This window comes from Ptychodera flava, chromosome 3 (assembly GCF_041260155.1).
Source record: "Ptychodera flava strain L36383 chromosome 3, AS_Pfla_20210202, whole genome shotgun sequence".
Classification (NCBI taxonomy): domain Eukaryota; kingdom Metazoa; phylum Hemichordata; class Enteropneusta; family Ptychoderidae; genus Ptychodera; species Ptychodera flava.
Window position 1 is genome coordinate 8,311,252 of NC_091930.1, and position 24,581 is coordinate 8,335,832.

The 24,581-nt window shown below is 37.0% G+C and overlaps 1 protein-coding gene and 1 long non-coding RNA gene across 2 annotated transcripts; one reads left to right on the forward strand and one right to left on the reverse strand.

Moving 5' to 3' along the window:
• The first annotated feature begins 6,258 nt into the window (after positions 1 to 6,258).
• Positions 6,259 to 11,191, forward strand: LOC139124826 (uncharacterized). Its single transcript, XR_011550049.1, has 3 exons — positions 6,259 to 6,427; positions 6,821 to 6,959; positions 7,519 to 11,191. It is a non-coding gene; the product is annotated as an uncharacterized lncRNA (long non-coding RNA).
• Positions 11,192 to 18,502: 7,311 nt separating this feature from the next.
• LOC139124832 (transient receptor potential cation channel subfamily M member 5-like) lies at positions 18,503 to 22,735 on the reverse strand. The gene is made up of 5 exons (XM_070690945.1): positions 22,618 to 22,735; positions 22,030 to 22,181; positions 21,629 to 21,673; positions 21,067 to 21,178; positions 18,503 to 19,089 (listed from the first exon to the last, which is right to left on the reverse strand). Exons 1-4 carry the CDS (start codon positions 22,665 to 22,667, stop codon positions 21,087 to 21,089), a joined length of 339 nt encoding a protein of 112 aa, XP_070547046.1. The 5' UTR covers positions 22,668 to 22,735; the 3' UTR covers positions 18,503 to 19,089; positions 21,067 to 21,086.
• Positions 22,736 to 24,581: the final 1,846 nt, after the last annotated feature.

Genomic DNA, 24,581 nt, shown 5'->3' on the forward strand with positions numbered 1-24,581 from the left:
TGACAAGGACGCGTCAACACACTTAATTGCCAAGTAGCAATTGGACTACGTTGTGCTGTTCACGAAAGAATAATGCTTAAGCTTAAGAGTATGTCAAAATTCAATCATTAAGCAGCAATTACAGAGCTTATAGAGGTTCTTTCTGATTTGGTGGTTTTTATCTCCTTGTACAAACCTATTTTTGTGACTGACACAGTTACTGTCAACGAACAATAAACACAATCCCCGTTCAAAGTAGGGTTTTCATGACCTCAAATACATTCAGTTTTGTGAACAGTTAACACGTCCCGAACTTTTCAAGTAAACAGCTGTGATTACATCCCCTTGGAGGTTGATCGTCATAATTACGTCACGAAAAAGTGACAGTACTGTGACAATCATTGTTCATGCTACAACTGCCTCTTGATTGTAGTACAGTTCAGAAAGCCTGGATCAGTCATTGAAGTAGTAATAGAAAGGACGCCCTCAACGTATGGAGCTTAAATGTTTTGATGATTTTTTTTCAGAACTTATCTTGTGTTAAACAGGGGTGTTGTCAATGCAGATAGTAATGCACTTCGAAACCGCGGTGTCAGTATTTGAAGTACTAATAAAATAAGAGCCTCCTCAACTTTTGAAGTTGAAATATTTTGATGATTGTTTAAGAACGTGTCATATTTTATGTTTAAAAAGGAATGTATGGCGTCGTCATTATTACAGCACACTTCAAAAATCCAATACCAGTATTTGGAGCAGTAGCAAAGAGCACGCCGTCAACGTATAGGACTTGAAATATTTTGATAATGATTGTTCCACTGATGTTAAAACAGGAATGCCATGTCAACGTGGATTGTAGTATGCTTCTGTAATCAAGGGGCAGCATTGGATTTAGTAATAGGGAGCACACCCAACGTTAAGTGCTTTAAATGTATTTTAAGGGTGTTTCAGTAGCATAAGATATTTAACCTCTTTAAAAACTGAGGAAAGTTACGGCAACATGGAATTATTGCAATGTTAATGGATTCTAGGTCTTTGTATACAATAATGGAAACAGCAGCATTGGTCATATCTGTTGTAATCTGTAGTATCCGCAATGAATACAAATGATGTTCATATAAATGCACTTGCTTTACCAGTGCGGATAACCATCAACAGGGGGGGGGGGGGGGAGGTTGTAAGTGTTTTTACTTAAATACTTCTGGATTTTTTACGGTCGGAAGCATATACATTGCATTGAATGACCTCAATTGCAATCTTGGTCACTTGGGCTCTCCGCTCAAACACAGGAACGGTTACTCTGCCTTATATTACCGTGACGCGAGCGACTGTGGCTCAACGCACATTAATGCAGTCATACGCTAAAAGTGAATTCAACGCTGGCAATAAAAAAGTCAGCTGTTTAAGTGATCTTAACATAGGCAATAATTACGTCATGGCAACCATATTGGAAACTTTCATTGGTCAGATATAAGTCACATGATAGGGCTAAGGTCGACCAGCAACCCAGCACAGCAAAGGCCACTGGACTCCGTTCATGAAAGGTAAGCAGCTATATGTATACAAATATATCTGCAATAAACGCTTTTCATGTCAAACAATGCTCCTAAAAGGACAAGCCGAAAAGGCGTAATAATCATATCCGTTGCTCTGAAAGACTCAATTACAAATCTTTTAAACAAAAATCAGTTGCTGTTCCATGTTTTACTTTACTCTGACTTCCGCCATTCAATTGGGACTTCCCCGATGGCGAAGGTTGTATACGCAGGGCGAAGCATTGATATCTCCGCACATACGTAGGGTCATGGACCTCTGTTCCCTATTTAAGCCACAGGCATAGTTGAATATTATACATCTACCAATTAAGTGCATTCGTTTTCGCTATGGAGAGTGTTTGGCAGCCTCTGTTAGGGGTCATCATCATGCGCTCAGCCAGTCGATCAACTGTTAGTATGAACTCATCGTGTATTCGGTTTCAACGTACGTGATAGCGAGAAATCCTTGGGTAACTAGAAGGGGCATGTTTTTTTTTCTGAGATCAGTCATATTTGTTAATCGTTCGGACACACGTTCTGTAATATTACCAAGATTTCAGAGGTGCATACAGCGGCTTGCACCAAGCCTCTAGGGGCAGGAATGTAAGGTCGTGAACTTAATATTTATTGTTGTTACAAATGAAATTACTGGTCTATGGGACGGTGTACGGGCTATTGCAGCAGATTGTGAATATCCGGCGCGTGTCATAGTAAGAATAGCTGGTCCGACCATGTCTTATTCAGAATTTCGATTTTTTTTGTACACATACAGAAATTCTATATGTGACTTTTCGCGATACAGCGATCAAATGACCATGCAAAAATTACAAAGCCTTTTACATAATACAACGTAGTATAGACCTGAGTGACAAAGACGTTGTAGAGAAAAGCAACAAAGAGGAACATTAAATCCCGCCAAAAAGTTTGCACTGTATATAGCACAATCTTAGGTTCACAACTTAGCATAGACCAATCTGTCTCACAGCTGTCCTGTGCAATCTTTGCTAACACAGACCGATTCAGAGGTTTGTGAGAGAGGACGGTATGTTGGTCTGTCATTTAATGATGTGCCGAAAGTATGATGCTATTAGGTCATCGGTTTACCGCAACTCCAAGTTTGCACAAGGCGGTCAAAATCGGCTCGGAGTGCATTATATTACCGACGGGTCGTTGTTTTGATCTTCAAATTGCTAGTAGCTCTCAGATACTGTGTGTTGAAGACAATTTGCACTTAGGCAATGTAAGGTGTACGTGATGTGTTGTTGCAAGAGTGAAATTGCTACTCGAAGGCGCACAGTGCCTCTAGTAAACAGATAATTTAGAGTCAGGTTACGCCCCGCTGCGATCCTCACCGTTCAAACCCTTTCAAGCCAAGTGGTTAAGGGCTTGCGTTATTGCACGTGTAATCTTGAACACCACATATCTAACGCGGATAAAAGGGGGTCATTTGTGTCTTTGTTCATAAAGTAGCACTGCTTCAGAACGGTCTATCAGTATGTCATCTCGCCAGTATCGTTTGCCCCTAACATTTCGATATTATCTAAGAAGCTATCATGCATTCCTGAGAAAATCACTTACGAATATCTGGCATTGTGATGATAAGTTTTTGTTGTTGTTGTTGTTGTTGTTGTTGTTGTTGTTGTTGTTGTTGTTGTTGTTTTGTTGTTGTTGTTGTTTGTTGTTGTTGTTGTCATCGTTGCTACGGGTAGTTTTGTACGAAAGTAGTCATAGTCTTTCTTTAGTATTGTAACTTTCCTGTTATTTTCACATCTTTCAGTGTTTCGTCAGAAACTATTTATTCATCTATTATAGCTTGACAAACCTTTGATTAATGAATAATTAAGTAAGTGAATGAAAAAAATCAACAAAAAGTAACTAATAAACCAACAGTTAACAATCAATATTAATTCAAATATTTGTATAATTCCAGGTTGAAATATCTTAATATTGGTTTAATCATGGCTGATAGCGCTAGCAATGAGCATATTATGATTTCTTACAACTGGGATCATCAGGAAGAGGTATTGCCATGACAACTTTTCCCCACACAGACTTAGACGTGGTGGCTGTGACCAATCTGGCTGAAATTGGTCATAGCCACCACGTCTATTAAAATTCATGAGTTTACTTTTCTTGTTTACGTACATACTTATATCAGATGGAAATCTGAGGATTTGCGATTACATCAGGTTGACCCCCCCCCCCACACACACACAAGAGCAATGAATTAAAATTACTCTTTACAAAGCATGCGGACAAATGTGTTGTTCCACACATGTCACTTACTCTTTACAAAGCATGACAAATTAGTTGGTTCCACACATGTCACTACACATACAACACTAACGTTCATTGGAAATGGACAATTTGAAGCCGCCTATTAAGCTCGTGCCGTGTGCAGTGATATGTTCATGCAATAACCACAAAACTACATTTTGTTTGTCTCGCCACTTATTTTGTTGAAACTTGAAAGAGGATATTTAAGGCCACTGTGTAGTGATAGTACGGACCGTTTTCAAAACCGTGTCTGTTCGTGTACCGAAGGTGTAACCCTATAGCCTAGCTCTGCGTACAGGTATGTGTGTTCACGGCGCTGCAACGCTGTGGTGGAGGCCGCGGACGTGCAACGCCGTGAACACACAGACCTGTACGCAGAGCTAGGGCCCTATAGCCCTGCGTACTATGCCATGTGTTCTGTACGCGTACGTGCGTTCGCAGTGGGAAAAGTCAGGTCTTATGTACATGGAAACAGAGTGATTTCTGTTTACGGGATTCTGCATTGTACGCAGGGCGAGTGTAACACCAGCCTGTGCTGTGCCTCGATCAGTCGTTCGGATATGGGGTGTACACATGTCCAGTTGAAATGTGATCGCGTCGTTTCCCAACGGCGAAAACACATTCATTCATGCACACTATCTCACCACGCGCATATGCTACTGCATCTCTACAACGTCCATACCACATTATATGGGTGACCGCGAGCAGTTTCTTAAATGTGTGTAGATTGGAAAATTAGCCTGTGCTCCAGAATTCCACCATAAATACCGTTTTGAAAGTGTCAGGTGCTACTTACTTTTGTTGGCGGCCTTATTTCATTTTCATCGACAATTCTGTCCCATTTTGCTGACCAACCGTTGAACCCGACAAGATACTGACACGGTCCTTCTTCAACTGCAACTATTTTCTTCACTGCACCCTTTGTCCACCAGTAACAGTCATCGAGGGCCTCAACTTTTTCACCTAACGAGCCATGTTTTCTGTGTTTTCCGGTGTTTGGCTTAATTGCTAATGAAACTTTTAATTATTGTTTTCCAAGTCAACTATCCAAGCAATTTAAGAGGGTGATCAAAAAGGCCAGAACAGCCAATTTTGACCAACCGGGTTCAAGAACCCCGGAAGGTGTTAAATGTGTGCGATAGATGTGTTTACGACATAAACATTACGAACAGTAGGATTAAGAAAGGTATGAATAATGCGAATTAAACAGGCATTGGAAGAGAAAGGATATCAAATATGGTTCGATCTGGATAGAATGGCAGGTAAGAACAGCATAGCATATTCCTTAAAGTATAGTATGCACCTCGACATTGAATGACTTAAACTTTTGCTTAAACTCTCTCTAATGAAACATTAAACAGTTCCCTTTCGTAATTGAGAACTAAAGTTGGCGATAACTGTGCAAAATTTTGTAACAGAGTAACAAATTACCCAAAGTTTACGGACCACTGAAATTCAAAATGGCTGCCATTCTTACGTCAACATAGTTGGGGGAAGTAAATTTTCGATTTTCAAATATTAAGTCTGTTAACAGATGAGGCCCCCTTTCCCAGCAAGAGATATATATATACCAACAACGTATTATAGACGCTTGACAGTCGAATATCTGTCCGTGAGACGCATTCTATCTTAATTTTGATAGAATTCAGAAAGAGTAAAATAGTTGAGAAAACACTGATCGTTGGAAAATATATATGTTTGCTATAAAACCACAAATGTCATTGTCACTATCACAATAACAATCACAAACTAAAATGATTACGTTTAAAGGCACTCTGATCTTGTTTAAAGGCATGCTTTGATGCTTGCCTATGCCTTCAAAGACTATTCACCGCTCAGACCTCTGTCCAATCAGCACCGACTTCTTCCTCCACGTGACTTACTTTTCTCTGCCTGACGTTCCTCTGCATGTGCTTTCCACGTCCCAAATACCCTGGGTGGTGGTGAATGCGTTGCGCACAGTCCCTCCACCAGAGATTGTGTTTTGAGCAGTGCTTTGTACTAAATTGAACCGCTGATTTCATGTGTATTGACTTGTTTATTAGTCACTTACCCGATCCGATTCCGCTTTGCCTTAATCTCAAGCAGCTGCAAGTTGTGGGTTTGCGTTAAATAGTAGCGGATATGTAATCAATACTTGCACGTATGTAACTCACATTAAGCCGTTACCTTGTGATTTGATATTGTTCCGTTACGTACAACCCAAAAGTTATGTGTAGAACCGTCAATTTGAGATGCAATTTGATTGGATTATTGTACTGCAGACTAGGAAATACATACAGAAACCTGATTCTCGCTTGTATTGCAGGAATAATCATTATTGTTCGATGCTGTTTGACGCAAAAAGATCAGTTGAGTGGTATTTCTCAAGTTCTCGCAAAATGATCATTCATTATGAATGATTGCCAATATTTTAAACTGCAAGCCGCCAGATGTAATGTAAAAAAACACCTACATTTATTTTTACAAGGAGATATATACAAATATATGGCTGAAGCAGTGCAGGGTGCGAGTGAGGTATTACTGTGTGTCACGGAAGCCTACGAGAAGTCAGAGAACGGTATGAGAGAAGCAAAGTTTGCAGCTGACCTGAAAAAAGAAGATAATACCGTTGAAACTAGAAAAAGATGTACAGTTTGGTACGTAAGTAATACGAGGAATACAGAAGGTTCTTCTAGTTAAACAGAGAGAATTAATAGTGTTGTTTTTTTCACTGTTGATGCGTCATAGGGTAAAGTGATAAGTTATGATTATTGTTCAAGCTTCTACAAATTAAGGAGGTAGAGGTCACATTTATTATTATGGCCAAATATGTAACATGATGGCTGTTTTCGCGACGCGTTATTCGTAGGTTTCGCTGAGGTCATAGCAGAGACACCGCTTATAGAATGTGAGAAACTGATTTGAGCTATCTGAATCACGAACATTTAATAGCAGTCGGTACAGAAATGGCAAAACCACGTTGGAAACTATGTTCAAATGTAGGTGATCCGAAATGATATCTAATCATTTCATTTCCTTTTACCTCACAGATGACTGGATTGGGCCGATTACAGCAGGGAAACTGTGGTTGGATTTCTCCGATCAAAGGAATTTCAGAAAGATGGTAGATAATCTGGAAAGAGAGTTGACGTTCGCCGGAGTTAAGAAGCGTATGTAAGGATGAAACTAGTATGTTCGGGGCTCGTAGGTCAAGTTTTTAGGTTGTTCAAGTTGCCATTATACATGTGTAAAATATGTATTATGTATAATATAATAATGATATCATATTCCATATTAGTATAACCTAGTCAAATATTTTGCATGCAATGAAGTCTAGATCTTTTTTCTACGTCATTGAAAATAGACAATATCTGACCTAGAAGAATAACGAAGCTGGCAAGAAATGAAAGAGCCGGGTCACAACGGATAAATGGCCATGCTTTAAGTCTACTATAAAAACTCAATTAAAAATGAAATGCCTAGTAGGAGAGGCGTTAAAGCTTCATTCCCGATCCCTGGTTCTTGCAGTGGCAGTTGTTTACATTGACTGTTTACATGGTTTCACCGTCATTTGTTCTCATTTGTGGGTTGTACTCTGTTGGCGAATTTTGCCCAGGGTTAAAGCTAATAAAAGCCTACCCTTTCAACTAAAGTTAATGTAAGAATAACCAGGGTATGAAATTTACATCGTTCTAATTACAACATGCACTCGTTTGGATTAACCATTGATTTCTCTATTTTCTTGCAGGTGAATGGAAAGTTACCGTACTGGGTACACATGAGTCTGGCGCAGAGCCAGGGCAGTTTAATGGCCGAATGGTCTCACTTGGCAATGGAGATGAGCTTTTGGTTTGTGACACAGACAACCATCGCATAAAGATCTTCGATAAGAATAATGTAGTTAATTTCATACGATTTGATGGTCAGTTTAAAAACCCTTTTAGGCCGGTTACAGTGGCTATTACTCCTGAAGGTCATTTGGTCATAGCCGATGTTGGTAACAGGCAAATTATTATTTCTGACAAAGATCGACAAATAATTCAGATCATTTCTCGAAACGCAGACGAAAGCGTTGACAATATTAGTTATATGGCAGGATTTGTATACGGCATTGACTGGAAAAGTGGTAGATTACTCAAATACAGCGTGAAAGAAGGGAAACTTGTTGCACAGGTCAAAGGTCAACTAGCAGTTCCACACTATGTTGCCCCTACTCCAGCAACCATCTCCTAGTGTCAGATGAACGCGATCATGTCATACGCGTTTTCGATTCTGATTTAAATTTTTGAATTCGCATTGCTCTGAAGGTGTTGGCAAAGGCCAGGTAAAGAAACCCAGGGGCATCGACACCGACTCACGGGGAAATATTTATATCTGTGATAGCATGAATGATAGGGTTTTAATGCTGGGACCAGAGGGGCAGTTTATTCGCAACTTATTCGGAGGTGATGTGACCAGGCCACACCAGATAGCGGTCAAAGATGACGTCACAATCCATGGTGACGTCACAAGAATAGCCGTGATGCAGGGTGACAAGAGAATGCGAATACATCAAATCAGAGTATACTCTGTATCATCATAGGCTCACTATATGTATCTGATATCCCATTCATTGACAATCACTACAAATTACGTTTGGCACAAAGTTACCTTATTCGATAATGGACCCTCGAGAGTTCTCGAGGGTCAATGGTTCGATCAAGACGTACTGCTCAGATTTTCATGTTGTCCATTGAAATTAAACATTGAATTTATACCAGTATCACACTCAAAGGCATATCGCCAAGTGATATGATATAAGTACTAGATCTTATAACTTCTATATAACAGCAATGCTACCCATCGCTACTCTCTGCATTTATAAGTAAACAATGATGTTTGCAAAGACGTTTCACAAGTACAGATATAGATGTCCAAAAATTGATAGGTCAAATCAGGGATGATGAGCGAAGAAGTGAATGATAGTCTGACGTCAAATGCTAAAGATTGCTATTTGAAAGCACCACTGCATTGTGAATATTGTTTATAATTTAATATCCATATCATACTTAGATTTAGAGATACAACTGTTACAGTTATCTGATTGTTTAAATAAAAGAGATAATGCCACATCCTTCAGTAATTTATTAAATATTAAATATCTACTATATTATATAAAAGCAAGCAAATATCAAGCGGAATACGATACTAACCGATGACACAGTTATCGCAACCAGGGATGAAAATGGCAGAATGAAAAATGGGAACACAAAGAATACAAAAATCAGGTTTGTTCAAATGATGATAAATTTACATTCAACCGATTAGTCTATCAACAAATCAATCAATCAGTTTTAATTTATATGGCATCAAGTCCGAAAAAGCGTTTCGTTCCTCATGGTGTATCCTTAGACTGCACTGTTTGCTTTAGAGCAAATCTTAAAAATCGAACAAAGACTAGTTTTTTATATGTCAAGGGTAAATCAGATATATCTTTCAATGTCAAGATGCCACTTTGGAGACAGGGTTTGCTGATAAAAATGTCCTAATGTGATGAATAATTTTAGGGCAAATTAAACATGTCTAGTTTATTTAATCAGTCAAATATTTTCACAAATGACCAAAGTCTAAAAGTTTTTTTCCCCATGCAAATTTGTTCATATTACGGTCGAATTGAAAATGCAATTATTTGGCTAATATTGCTTGGACTATTTTGCTGCCAAAACCCTTTAGAGCCTTTTGTGACACATTTCCACAAAATAAATTTGAGTTAGACATGGCCAGATATGAGTATCAGAGCTAAGACTCAAAACTTGAAAGTCGATTAATATTCATAACTTGACTTTACCTCACCGCTATTACAAAGGTTGGATTTTACTTTAGATTTGTAATTCCCCGTATCTTTAAGCTGGCAACATTTTCTCAATAAACTTGAAATCATTCTTAACTTTAAAAAATTAACTTGTTTATACCTAGCCTGAGTTATGAGTCATGATGTATAAAGTATGTAAGCAAAAGATATGATGATCAATTTATCACTACTGATAATGAGATAAAGATGCAGTTAGAAATCCAAACCGCCCTATTTATTCACCTTTTCACTATCTGGCATGATATTTTTCTCTTTTCTTTCAATGTGACCTGAAAATAATGCAACTACCCAGATTCCCTCATAAGCAATGGCCAGCGGTACCACTGCACTGCAAGCCACGCATGCCATAAATATACCCTCAGTGACACACGCGTGTTTCACGAGGTACAGTATTGTGGGCATTTTCCAAACGACAATATTGGATTTAGTAACCGACCGCTTGTACGCTGAAAAGTGTGTATCTCTAAATTATAAATTACTGCAGACTAGTATGCATGTCTGGTATCCGTGTAGTTAATGAGGTGAATGTGAATAAGTATCGGCCATTGCGTTTCCACCCACTCGAAATAAATATTGCTTCGTGGGGACTTCCTAAAGACCCTTGTCTGACCGACCGAACATACATGGTGGTGCTTCTACTACACAGAAAAACAGTACCCAAGACTGTAATGTTACAGTAAATTTTGCTTAGCTCATTGGTGTTAAATGCAGGTAACTTGCCAAGGTGTCAAAAACGAAACTTTCTAGCAGTGTAATCATGTTTTTTGTCGTTTAGACATTGTTTATTTAGCAACAGGAGATTAATCAATGACACACTACCAGTATATAGGCCTTTGGGTCATAAAAATGGTTAGAACGAATACTTTTACCAGCCAGGTAGACATTTTGGAAAAAGTGTCAAGACATTGAACTGATCTAATATTTGTGGAAAAAACATCGAGAATAGTAGAATGCTCAAAACTGCTATCCTGTTCCCTGAAATAATTAAATGCTAGTTCTGAAAAATGTCTCTTTTTTACTACTTGGATATGTAGGGGCCTTATGTTGGGCCCAATATCACTAAAGTACATAAAATTTGAAGGGAGTTTAAATGTGAAAGATTGTTTTCCAAATATTTTAAATGTTATTAGACAAATCAAAGAAATCATACGCCACGCTTTTACTTTTGCCAACATCGAGGACTTGACGTGATGCTTCCAACAGGTCATAAAGGATACTGGCCAGAGTCGCCTAGCTTTTCTCGGTAGCAGTTACAGGCTTACCAACCCTACAATGTAAATGCCATCATTTCTTCAATTTATCATGTCAGTACGCCCACAGACTTGGAGCAACTCCAAACATAAGGTAGTATTGACCGTTTGTTCGTAAATGTTCCAAAACAAGACATCGTTGAGAGTGATTCAAAAGAATGTTTTTTTAAAATGTAAAAGAGATCTCATGCTTGTAGTCATATAAAGCATCGAAATGGTTGAAGACAGTCTACTACAATCTGAATCTCTGTCCAGATATATTATCATTGCATTGCCTCCTTTGATTTGCTTTAAAAATAAAAATTAATATACTTTAAACTGACTTATGAAGAAATGGTCTATTACTCTGTTCTGTGTTGCATGACGTCAAATGAATTAAGATACTGTATTGTAAGACAAAAGACGTTGAGCTATGAACCACAAAGCATTTTTTTAATTGCTAGTGTCACCAATCACTTGATCGTCGCTAACATGTACAGTTCGTTTATATTCTGTGAAAGGGCTCACGATTTTATCCATTGCGTTATGCGCCCACTCTTTGCGTTGAGCACTGGAGGCGCTATCAGCCTGAATGTCTAAGCGCTTAACATGCACTGACGATACATAGAAATCTCCAATAACCATTTGTCTGTTAGTAAATGATCATGTGTTTGAAAACGGATAATCTGTATAATAAGAACAGCAGCTTGCCTACGGTATACTGTAATACACACGCATGAAAGACGTTTTGAATCAGAAGTACCTATCGTTCCTTCACATACTGTCACCAACCTTCTCACGGTCATCGAACCTTCACGACAAGTCGAGGAGGAGAACAACGTTATTCATGCCGGATTCTGAAAGAAACCGTGCTTCCAAATGTAAACAACTTCATAAACAACTTCTGTTATCATTGTTCTTCATGCTCCCATGTTATTATTTGATCTATTCTATCATCTATCTATCTATCTATCTATCTATCTATCTATCTATCTATCTATCTATCTATCTATCTATTTATTAGTTCAGAAGTTATGGCAGATTCAAAGAGTGATGACAACGGCTGTATGTGCCTTACTGAATTTGTCAACAGCACCACACATGATAGGTGTGTCCATACAAGAGACACTTGCACTCATAGTTGAAAAACGGAAACACTGAATTGTTAGCATTTTATTCGTGTAGAATAAGAATGATGTGAACATTAGTTATGGTATGCAAAAAGCAAAAATAACGACATGCACACGGAAAGATTAACAAATACACGGCATGGAAGAAAAGGAAAAAATAAGTCATTCAGATAGGTAGAAAACATTTTACTTTGCAAATTTAATTTGTTGAATGCGCATAACGTTTTTGAACGTATTGACTTCATCATGGAAATGCTATACAAATATATCCATGTTTTGAACAAAAGAGAAAAAGAAAAAAGTTATACATCAATATTATCAATGTTTTATCCTACTCAGAAATGGAGCGAGGTTATCCGTCTTTGGGAACAACAAGTAGCACTGAACACGGATAGTGTCTATGGTAAACCACTACGGATAGTCGCTGGTGTGTGTGGGGGCGGGGCGGGGGTAAAAGAGTCGGTCATATTAGATGACAACGTTCTCTCTAAAATCGTTTGCACGTTCATAATAGACATTTGGTGATGACAGTGACATCGAATATTGTGCATAAGGTGTATAATACTGGCAATACGATGGCAGCAATCTATACTGAGCTGCTTGCTTCAGTATTTGTTAGGTTGATCATGTCCTAGCCCTGCGTTCGATGCTGTGTGTTCCAGCGTTATACGGACCTGGTAGTCTGGCAGAGACCCTGCGATTCGCGTTCTTCCCTGTTGGAACACGCGCGCGCCCTTCAGAGACGCGACGCGAATCCAGGGTCTGGCGTTCTTGCAAGCGACCGGTCGGATTTCTGCCTGATCCGGGTACTTTATAGAACTCCACACACCGTTAATCAAAACAAATGACAAGTACCATAGCCAATAAATTAAAAATGTAAAATAAAAACATACCGCGTATATAAGTCTACCAGCTACTAGTATATATTCTCTCCGCCCAGTTAGATAGGTGTTCTTTTGACATCACCCTTATGAATATTCATTATACTTGCAAGAACCGACAGTCGCTGTGTCTGGCAGCGCGTGCTCACAGCTGCACAGCCTTCGAATGCAGGCCCATCGCGGCGCGCACACAACCAAGGCCACAGCGACTGTGGAGAGTCTAGGACCCTGGGAGATGAGTAAGACCGGGAACACACAGCGTTGTACTCAGGGCTATTGCTGCCCCTGTTTTTTGCTTGAGCTACACCCCTCAATTGACCGAGGAAGTTTGTGTAGATGAAGACGTAGGAAACGTGATACCGCGTCGTTCAAGCTCTTTTTGTACATTATTTAACGTATTTTCCTTGTATTCTCAACTCATCATAGAGAACTTTGTGTCACAATAAGAATACAAATTCAATCATTTTTTTTATTTGTGGGATTGATGGCATAGGCGGTATGCCTTTGATGACGTTTAGTTTGGGTGTTGCGTTTGAGAAAAAGACATTTGCTGCGTTAATTTTGTTGCGCGTCACAACGGGGAGTCCAAGCTGACTCCGTTTTGTAGTAAAATTTCAACCACTGTTAAAAATACTTCCTTACAGAAAATACTTAGCAAATATTGGTAGCTTTTTAGAGTAAAATTGTGATTCGAATCTGTGAAAAGTCAAAACAATCAGAGTGACAACCATTACGTAAATGCAACAACTTGTACGTTATGTTGTGTTAATGTGTTTATCAAAATACAAAACACTGTCGAAAGCTTTAGCATCACCTCAATGTACAAAGAAATCTTTATTATAAACACTGTGACCTTCCTTATCAAGTTGTGTTGGGTATTTTTTCTGTGAGAGTATACGTAAACCTCTAGCTTTGCTATCTTAACCGAAACTTTAACTTGTCGATTTTCTAGCAATGACAGTCCGAATATTCTTCAATAGCATCTACGTATATCTTGTCCTTTCAGGTAGAAAAAATAATTGAAGATAAAACAGTGGTATACAGATAATAGCTGATTTAAAATCTGACTATAAGGAGGAATACTTAATTTTTCGTCTAAATATTTCAGAATGCAGGTATAATCAAACATTATATCTTAGAGCTTAACTTCTAGTATACTATGATACCAAACAATGCCAATCTGTTCAGAATAACAAAAACAACAACAATAACAACAAAAACTACACAAAGCGGTAACTTTTGTGTAAGGGAGGGATTGAACACTCTTATCACTGTTTACACTGTTATCACTCTTATCATATATATATATATATATAGTAGTTATATATATATATATATATATATATATATATATATATATATATATATTATATATAAGTGGCCTTAAGACACTAGTACTGAGTTTAATGTTCGTTTGCAACATACTAGTTTCACTAAGTGTTAATGCGTCGCTATCTTAAACCAGTTACATTGGCAATAGTAAAACACATTACCTTTGATATACAATTATCTAATAAAGAGAGCCCAAGTTATTCACCTCTACAAAGGGGTAGGGGTATGTTTCCTACAGATGAGAAAAATTATCATACTAGACAACATTTGCAACGTTAACACTATATTAGTATTGTTCAAAAATCACCCAAGTATGCATTTTTATTTATTTGTTTCGAAATCTCGTTGCCATGTAAATCCTTTAGCTTTGCCGACATAAGAATTTGCGATATCATGTCGACAAATCAGTTTTAGCCAGGACTTTAATCAGTTATAAGCAACGTATTGAGTTCTACACAAAAACAGGTTGCGTTGATGAGTTCAATTGCGCATTTCGTTATGATTCAGGGAATTGAACCAAAACAAAAAACAAAAAAAAATTGCAAAATTTACATCTAACAGAGCTTTGATCCGCTGATCGTCGAAAAGAAAAGCAATCATTTTGGTAAATTATGAGACCATTTTTAAGCAGTGCTGCCTTATGGACAAAAAGTCAACTGATCCCATTTATCCCCTTAGATACAGGGTATTCCAAATAGCAAGTGCAACAATGCAACCTTTAAACATTCGGCGGCACAGTTTTGAACTAGAGAAACAATTATCTAATATTTTCCGTCATTTGACATTACAAATAACCGCATTCCTCATGTTTAATCCATGGGGAAAATAAAATTTAAGATTTTATATAAAGCGCTAAAACGGTAAAAGGTTTGATTACTCCAAGAGCTTAAACTGAACCCCCTACAAGCGATAAAAAAGAAAGTATTGGAAAAGATTGGAGTCAGAATAAATGTAACCGATGTGCATAAAAGCCATTACTACGTCAGTTAATTTGTAATAAAGACCACAAAATTAAACAAAACGAAAACGAAAACAAAACAAATAACCAAGTTTTTTTTCCGGTTGTAGATGTAACACGATTCGGACTTTTTTGATTTTATAAGAGAAATTTGGAATTTTGAAGTAAGAATTGTTCATCTTTTTTAAAATATATATATATGGCAAGAGTGCTTGACTGTGGCTTCAAAACCGTTCCACACCCACATACACCCTCAGACTTTCATCTCTTCCCCAACATGAACAAACAGCTGGGAAGCATGTTGACGTCAATGATGTCGTATCCGCCGTTCAGGACTTTTTTACGACCAAGATGAAACCTTCTACAAAGCAGGGATCTAGGCGCTAAAGCATCGCAGGCAGAAGTGTGTGGACCACAAAAAAGGGGGACTATGTTGAAAAATAAAAAGCATAGAAACTCATTCCAGTAAGACTTCGTAGTTAGGCTAAAAACTTTTCAGCCAACCCTCGTAACCCAAATTCAAACAAAGCGAGTGCACTTTAACAGTTAGTCTGGCAGAGACCCTGCGATTCGCGTTCTTCCCTGTTGGAACACGCGCGCGCCCTTCAGAGACGCGACGCGAATCCCAGGGTCTGGACGTTCTTGCAAGCGACCGGTCGGATTTCCCTGATCCGGGTACTTTACAGAACTCCACACATCCGTCAATCAAAAAACAAATGACAAGTACCATAGCCAAATAAAATGAAAAGTGAAAAAATAAAAACATACTGCGTATATAAGTGTACCAGTTACTAGTATATATTCTCTCCGCCCAGTAAGATAGGTTTTTCTTTTGACGTCACTACCCTTATGAATATTCATATACTTGCAAGAACCGACAGTCGCTGTGTCTGGCAGCGCGTGCTCACAGCTGCACAGCCTTCGAATGCAGGCCCATCGCACAAAACAAGGCACAGCGACTGTGGAGAGTCTATTTAACAGTAAGCAAGCGCACAATGGCAGTAATTGTTGAGCTGTGACAGGTGGATGTAAATACCAGTCAAAGAATCTGCCACATTGACACAGCCTTCGAGAACGAAGGAATAATTCTAGGTTTGTAGTGAGTATTTTATAACTTTATTCTCGTCGCTCGAATGTGTCGTCATAGGTGCAAGGAGTTCACTTCCGACTTGGCTGACAAATGTCTCAAACAAATGTGTATTGCTGTGACAGCTTTGTGGCAATTCTGTTTAGGGAACCCTCAACCAACACATGTGCACTGCTTATTCTTATCTTGAACTGTTTCTATTATTTGTAGTGCGTGTGGTTCAATTAAAGTTTCTAATTATTGTAGTGAATTTGGCGTTTGGCACATCAGCGAATACTGATAGAATATAAAACGCAGGCCGCAGAAACCCCGCCCGTATTTTTAAACACAATTTACATTGTTTTGCCTGAAACACCCTTTTTTCAAGGAGAGGGGAAGCACGAAGATACGAACAACGTTATTCATGCCGGATTCTGGATGAAGCATTGCTTCAAATGTAAATAATTTCATAAACACTCTTGTCAGAATTTTTCTTAATGCTTATATTTGCTGTATATCTCGATTAAAGATTCGTTCAGAATTGATAGAGGTATCAAAAAGATGTTGGCAACTGTTTTATGTAATCTTATTTAATTCGTCAACAGCAAAACACATAATGAGTGTACTCATACAAGAGATAATCGCACTCATAATAAAAAGAAACGGACACACTGCATTTACTATTAGCATTTTTTTGTGTAGAATCAGATGTTACAACATTAGTAATGATATACAAAAACAAAACTAACAACATGCACATGGAAAGATTAACAGATGCACGGCTTGAACGAATACGAAAATTAAATTATTAGGATAATATATTTACTTTGCACAGCTAATTCGTTAATGTGCATAACATGTTTAAATTTCAACCGCTGTCAAGTACACGAACAAGTCTAGCTTTGCTCTCTTTACTGGGACTTTAACTTTTCGATTCTCTAAGAATGACAGTCGTCACTACAGCCAATACAGGACGGTTCGACAGTCTCATATTTTACGTTCACTTTTTATACGTGGCACACAAGTTTTGTAGATAACAGTGTAAATAAAAAGAACCGACTCATTTGAGTGGAATACTAGTTATGTAACACTCAACTCTACTGTTTATCCTTGTGTCTCTATAAAAATAGATTGGCATCAATACGTGCACATTGTTTTATGTACATTGTTTTAGTGCTGTCCTAATTAACGTCAGTCTCTACTATAACATCTCGATAACTTATTTAGCAATCCCTTGTGTATTCTATTCGACACTCAAATGAGTCGGTTCTTTGTATCTTCAATGTTATCTACAAAACTTGCGTGCCACGTACAAAAAGTAAACGTAATGATGTATATGAGACTGTCCAGCCATCCTGGTTTTTGCTGTATTCTAAAACATCTACGAATATGTTGTTCATTTTATGCAGGAAAAATAATTGAATAAAATAGGTTTATACTGATAATCGCTGATTAAAAACTTTAACTCTGAGGAGGACAACTTGATTTGTCCTTTGAAATGTTTGTCTAATTACACATGCAGTTATAATCAAACGTTAGATTTCAGAGCTAAACATCTAGTGTAATACTAAACAATACCAACTTTCAGAAACAACATCAAAAACTTATACAGAATAGCGGGTACTATCCGTGTAAGGGAGAAACTACACTTTAACACGATATCGATCTACATTCCAACCCCGCGCCCACACGAAAATTGACCAATTCGAGATTATGGCCCGCAATAAATTCCATTGTTCTCGACGTTTTTCCTCAAATGCTGGGTTTGTCCAATGTACTTGACATCCTTCTGGAAACTTGTACCTTATTGGTCTAAAGGGCTCTTCCGATAATTTGTATAGTGTCTTGTGCCGTGGTTTTAGTGATTTAACAGAAGCAAACTTAATTACAAAAGAGAAGGGTCGACAACAACAAAAAAGAATAAAACTGAAGACAAAACAAAAAAATCAAACAAGCGGAAAAAATAGGGGCATTCGAAAAACAATGACATGAAAAATAGAGGTTAACATAAACTTAATTTTCGTTAAGAGCTTTCATCACACATAGAAACATGAGCTCTGAACAAAGGTTTGAAATTCATTTCAACACAACAAATTCAAAACAGAAAAGACTAACTGAAGAATATCTATGGTTTTATACAGAAAATTTGATTTCGATATATATATATATATATATATATATATATATATATATATATATATATATATATATATATATTATATATGTGTGTGTGTGTGTGTGTGTGGTATATATAGATATATTGGATGTGTGTGTGCTTTTGTGTGCGTGTGTGTGTGTGTGTGTGTGTGTGTGTGTGTGTGTGTGTGTGTGTGTGTGTGTGTGTCAAGCATTGTGCCTAGCGGAGAAACATTATATTAACCAACTCATACAAGATCTTGTCATAGTAGTAGAGAACATGTAAGACCCTCAACGAACATGATGGAAATTCTTTACCGCTCGAAAACTTGCTAGAACACTGTCGTATACATCATAAGTTAATTGGAACTTCTTTTCTACATCATCAAAAACAAAAACAACAACAACGACAACAAACGATATTCATAGTTCAAGTTATATTAAAAAAAATATCGGCCATTCTTATCAGAAAATTATTTTATATTGTTAATTTTTGTGATATCTAACTGTGTTTTGTGCTTATATGGAAGTATCGATTAGCTTGGCAAATAATAGTAAAATAATTGGCATACTCCATCTTCTATTACTCAAGTTTCATTATTTTCAAAATCTCTTTATTATTCTTTCCCATCTTATCAATCGACGTTTCCACTTTGAGAAGTCTTTCTTCAAACCTTTTAAGTCCAGCTTGGCTGTCACTTTACATTCTCCAATTTCATTTATTACTTTATCAACTCTGGTGTTCAAAAACAAAAATGAGACATGTTAAAGTAGAATAATAAGGAAAGTGATTCCAAGATAGATCGCCAGTATGACGCTTTGTATATAGAATCAAAAATGTCTTCCATGTCTTGCTGATATTCTGTTCGGGTTGAACATTTTGAAGCTTTGACGTTTTCATTACCTTGTTTTGCAGGAAAGTAAGAGGAAATTATCTTGTCCTTTCTGATATGTATTAGGTCACAGAGCATGCAGAATGCTTATATTCAGGCTGATAATTTCAGAACAATATTGCATAAAAGTGAACCAGTACACGGCGAGTGAAATAAAACGTGCCTCGCCGATGAACCAAATATGACACTGATTGTGAACAATATATGATTACACATAATTATTAAACGACTTTGAAAGACAGAGTCGGCCAATAAAAAATAAATGCCCCGATATTTACTTATTGAAAGAACATCACGGTTTCAATGTCTAGTGCGAAGGCTAGGTCCTACATTGGAACGTTAAATTTGATATTTATCTGAAATATATTTAAGGGAAGATGTTTTGACCAGACATGGGAAACGGTTCGAAATTACGCAATATGTAAATTTAATCAATAATAGAAATCGCAAGCGTTTATACAAGCGGTTTCATATGTGAAGAGCTTTTGACTTGAACTGCAAAAACTGGTGACTAAGATGTATTTATGATAATGTCAATGGATTTGCCACCAACTATTCCCAATAAAACCAGCCATTTGGGAGAAGACGGTCAGTAAATATAAAATATTCTGGTCAAAGCACAGCTAGAAAGTAGATCAGAAAGATATTAAGAGTTTGTGTTGTAAGTTACCAAATACATTTTATTACACAATTACATATTAAGTAAGAAGCAGTGTTTCGAAAGTTGATTAGTCCTGTTTCAAAATGACCTACATTACACGTCCTACACACATGTACTGCATGCTCTCATTGGTTAATCCGCTTCTCTAATGTCCACTTTCGGAGCAGTCATTGGAGGGACCTCATGTGTTAGGTCTCATTATTATGCATTATTCAATTTACAGCTTCCTGATTGGTTAATGTGTAGGTCCGGTCCTCCAGTGTTCACTGCCTCATTATGCAATGTCCATGTACTTTGGATGATGCCTGAACGTGGTCGCAGCTTAATCCTAGGATAGGAAAGGTACTCATGCCGAGTATTTGTCAAAATATCTAGTTAGATTTGACCTTGTTCGAGAGTTCCTTCACTATTCATGGCATTTTATGTGATACTGTGAATTATACATGAATTAAATATTGCCAGGAGAAATTTTGTCCTTTTCCCTGCGGTAGTTGGTGTGGAGGGACCGTGGTTGAAATGAGCTACTGACGCCTGAAATCGTGACGTAATTTTTGTTACGTAATGCCTTGAAGCTCTTTTGTTTCCTCTTGTCATTCACAGGCCTCACTGTTGTCGATGCGGCCAATGCCCCCGTCAAATCAAAATGAAAATTAAAAGCCTGAACTTTGTACGTAACCAACAATTGGAAAACAATGAGCCAACATGCCTGTAATGCATAAAGGGACAGGGATAAGTAAAAACATGGAAATTTAACGCATGAAGGTTTGTCGGGCATTTTCGTTGTAACTTTTGGCCGATCCGTGAACATCACGAATAACATATTTCTTCAGCGCTAGCCAGCAAGAACGGAGACATGCATGATGAGGCAGTGAACACTGGAGGACCGGACCTACAAATTAACAAATCAGGGAGCTGTAAAGTGAATAATACATAGTAATGAAACCTAATGCATGAGGTCCCACCAATGAGCGTTAAAGCAAATGGACCTTAAATTACCAGATGAACCAATCACTGATGTTGGTACATATGCCATGGACCTGACTTATGAAACAGGACTAATTAAACGTTGTTTGATGTGTAGATGTAAGGCATCTACAGAAAAAGAAACGTGAGGGGGACCGTAACTAGATTGAAGTGAGAAGTTAGGACGAGAAAGTACCTTTTGTCAGTAGTGTCTCTCTATATGTTGCTGGTTTTCTTGATGAAATAATTCTGTAAGTGTTTCTTCTCAAACACGTTCAACGCATCATCATCCTTTTCCAAATCCATATCTATAAACCATTCAAGAACACATTAAGTCCAACATTAATGAAATTCACTCTGCTTGTAGCTGCATACATTTTATGAGCTCAATGAGTACATTGCAGATCATTTGGTTAGAATATCTGTGGTCTTGCACTATATGATTACTATATTTACAATATGTGGCCTTGGTCTAGAACCATTAAATTAAACCGATTACAATCCATGGTAATGTGTGATTGAAATATTACAACAAGAACAAAAATATTATTTATCGATGGCTTAGATAAGTCTTTTGTAAACTACAGATTGGAGTACAGGTATTGTACGGTAGTACTTTGGTCAATGTGAACTCTGGAAGCCTCTCATTAAAATAAATACAAATTGTAAGGCAACCAACAATAGTATCACCAATAAGAGCGGTGATTGACAGGTAGATAGATAAATGCTTTTTCGGATATCGATACACTAGAACTTACGGAGAGAAGAGGATTCCTTGACTTGCTTACCACACACATCTGTTTCTGGAAAACACCATAGTCATAGCTCATAATAATATTATTTTCAAAAAGCTGCCCGGTACATTGATACTTCCTTGTAACTAAAGAGATTACGCTACATAAATGTATAAAAGTTGTATGGCGATCACATTACGTATCGTTCTTGTCGAAAGTTATGGTCGTCAGGAACGGTTTAAAAATATGAAGTTTGATCTTTGATAGTAATTTACGTTTCAAGGCGGATAGAAGCACCACCGCGCACAAAATTCTAAACGAACAACAGTTAGTTATTATTATGTTGTATTCTTATTTCACATATCATTTTAACATTTGTAATAAACGTCATTCACAAAATATTAACTAAAGGTTATATAACTTACTCTTTTTTAGGCACATGATTAAACGATACACATGATTGAAAATAATGAGTGGTGGCGCCAGTGTTGGTCTGTCGTGATACTCGCTAATCAATCCGAAACGATAAAACTTCCAATATAATTCTGCGTTGTCTTGCACGCTTTGGAATGTGTAACTGGTAGAAAAGAGACACAATAATTCAAATATACTTCTCAATTTCTGTTATAATTCATAAATAATTCATAAATTAAAATGCCAGTCTTTACTTGCTATTGTATGTACGTAACTCTGTCATATTATCCTAAAATCTCGTTCCTAAATGTTCAAAACAAGGATGCCCTATGTGTGCTTTAGACACTTACCACTATTAGTGTGACTTGTCAATCACCCAAGGTGTCAGATAATATGACATCAAATCGATTCCAGCAATCATTATCATTCAAGGCAAATAAATTACCAGGTCCAATAAACAGTAAAAACAAACACACAAAGAAACATAAGATCATGACAAAATCAATCGACGAATACCAATACGAAAGTCTCTCCTCTAATTTATAGAACAATATTTGGATATGCCATTTTATCAATGCACTTTGCAAAATGTACGTTACCTGAACATGGCGATGAGTAAATTGACTATTAAGATATTGGAAACCAGCATGTAGAATGCAAGTAGATAAGTAGCCACCAGCCGATGCCCGTCAGCATGAGGACAAAAATCAATCAATGTAGAATCGTCATGCGAATTCGTATTTCCAGCAAGTTCTTTAATAATAAATAGAAAATTGGAAAGATCTAACTACTTAACTTTGGACTTTGCGGTATGCGTACAAGTGTGCGATCGATTATTGCAGTTTTGTAACTAAATATAATAGTTTTAACTAAATATGTTTCGCTCAGATAAACCTTATTTTCAAGTGATAATATTATTCCATGCTCAAATTTGTATTTTTATGTTTTTTATCAAGCACAAATAAAAAATTGTTTACAAGAGGAACAGATGAATACACATAAAATGAAAGAGTAAAAAATTACTTATACAATTAAAGGAATTTTGGAAATATTATATGAATGTGTACCTTCATTTTCATCCAAAAGTAGCTCGCCGTAAAGCCGCCAGTAAGGTTTGTATAAAGATTGAACCAATAGGTGAAACGAGAGGTCTTTGTTTGGATTCAAGATAGCCTCGTTAGCAATGCCAAAACCGGCAACGAAAATAATCAGTATATATATGAATAAAACGAGATCCTTCATCTGTAACAGAAAAATAATTATTCAATGTTAATCAGTTTAATTAGTTTTACAATCAAGTAGATAATATGTCAATATGGCACAGATATCTGTGCAAAAAATACCGATATATTCTAACCGAACACATATACTTAATATCACGTTTAACCTTGTAATTCATTAATTTATATAATTTCACAATGTTAACATATTGTCGCTTACCATTCTCCTTATCATAATAATCTTAGGTCCAAGTCCTTCGTAAGCAAAACCAAATGGCAAGAAACGAACAGAGAACAAGATGAACGTTAGACTGTACGTTACTCTTGCGACGGCAAATCCACATGGAGGAGAAAATCGTAGTATTATAGACACTATAAACAGAGCATACATCCCAGCATCGAACCGGTTCCAATCGTCAGACCACCAAATGGTGAAACCTTGATCCAGCTGCTGAAGGTATAGCAGAGCAAATGAAGAGCGCAATTTTAAGTATACTCGTTTCGGTAAATGTCTCAAACGGTGAACTTTATAATTATCAGGCGCTAGTTCATCGGTTGGAAAAAGGTTAAAGTACTATATGATAACTTTCTTATTGATGATTTTATCAAATAACGAATGTACCGCAGCTTTTGCACTCAATCTACAGATTTAGATCTTATTTAGTTGATTCTGTTATGATACATTGTACCAACTTTACTGAAGAAATATAGTATAGTTTCTCTTGACTCGCAATTTGCGGTTGATGAAAAGTTCGTCACCAAATATAATATAATATAATACAATACAATACAATACAATACAATACAATACAATACAATACAATACAATACAATACAATATAATATAATATAATATAATATAATATAATATAATATAATATAATATAATATAATATAAGCTTTATAGAAAGTATATTAGGTGCATTGCAAGCAGAAATTACACACTTACTTGTCTAAGTTCTTCAACTATCAAAGTACAAACCCAGAAAATAACAACATATTCGATGATACTAGGTGCGCCCTCTTCTTCACTGGCTTCAGATCAGTCAATAGGAAGATGGCATACAATACCAGCAGAGTGAAATATGAGATCTGAAACGAACACGGAGTCGTATAGGTAAGAAGGTTGGAGATTTTCATTATTTTATCTTTAACTGGTAAACCAAATTTGCTAGCGTCATTGTGATTCGGGTATTTTTATTTATTTTTTACAAATAATATGTGGTTCGGACGAGGACGTCTCAATACATTCATAAACTTCCTTCGCATTCTTATCTAATGCGGTGTGTTTTCAAGCTATTTATTTGTATTTCAACATATTTCATGAAGTAGATGAGGTAAAT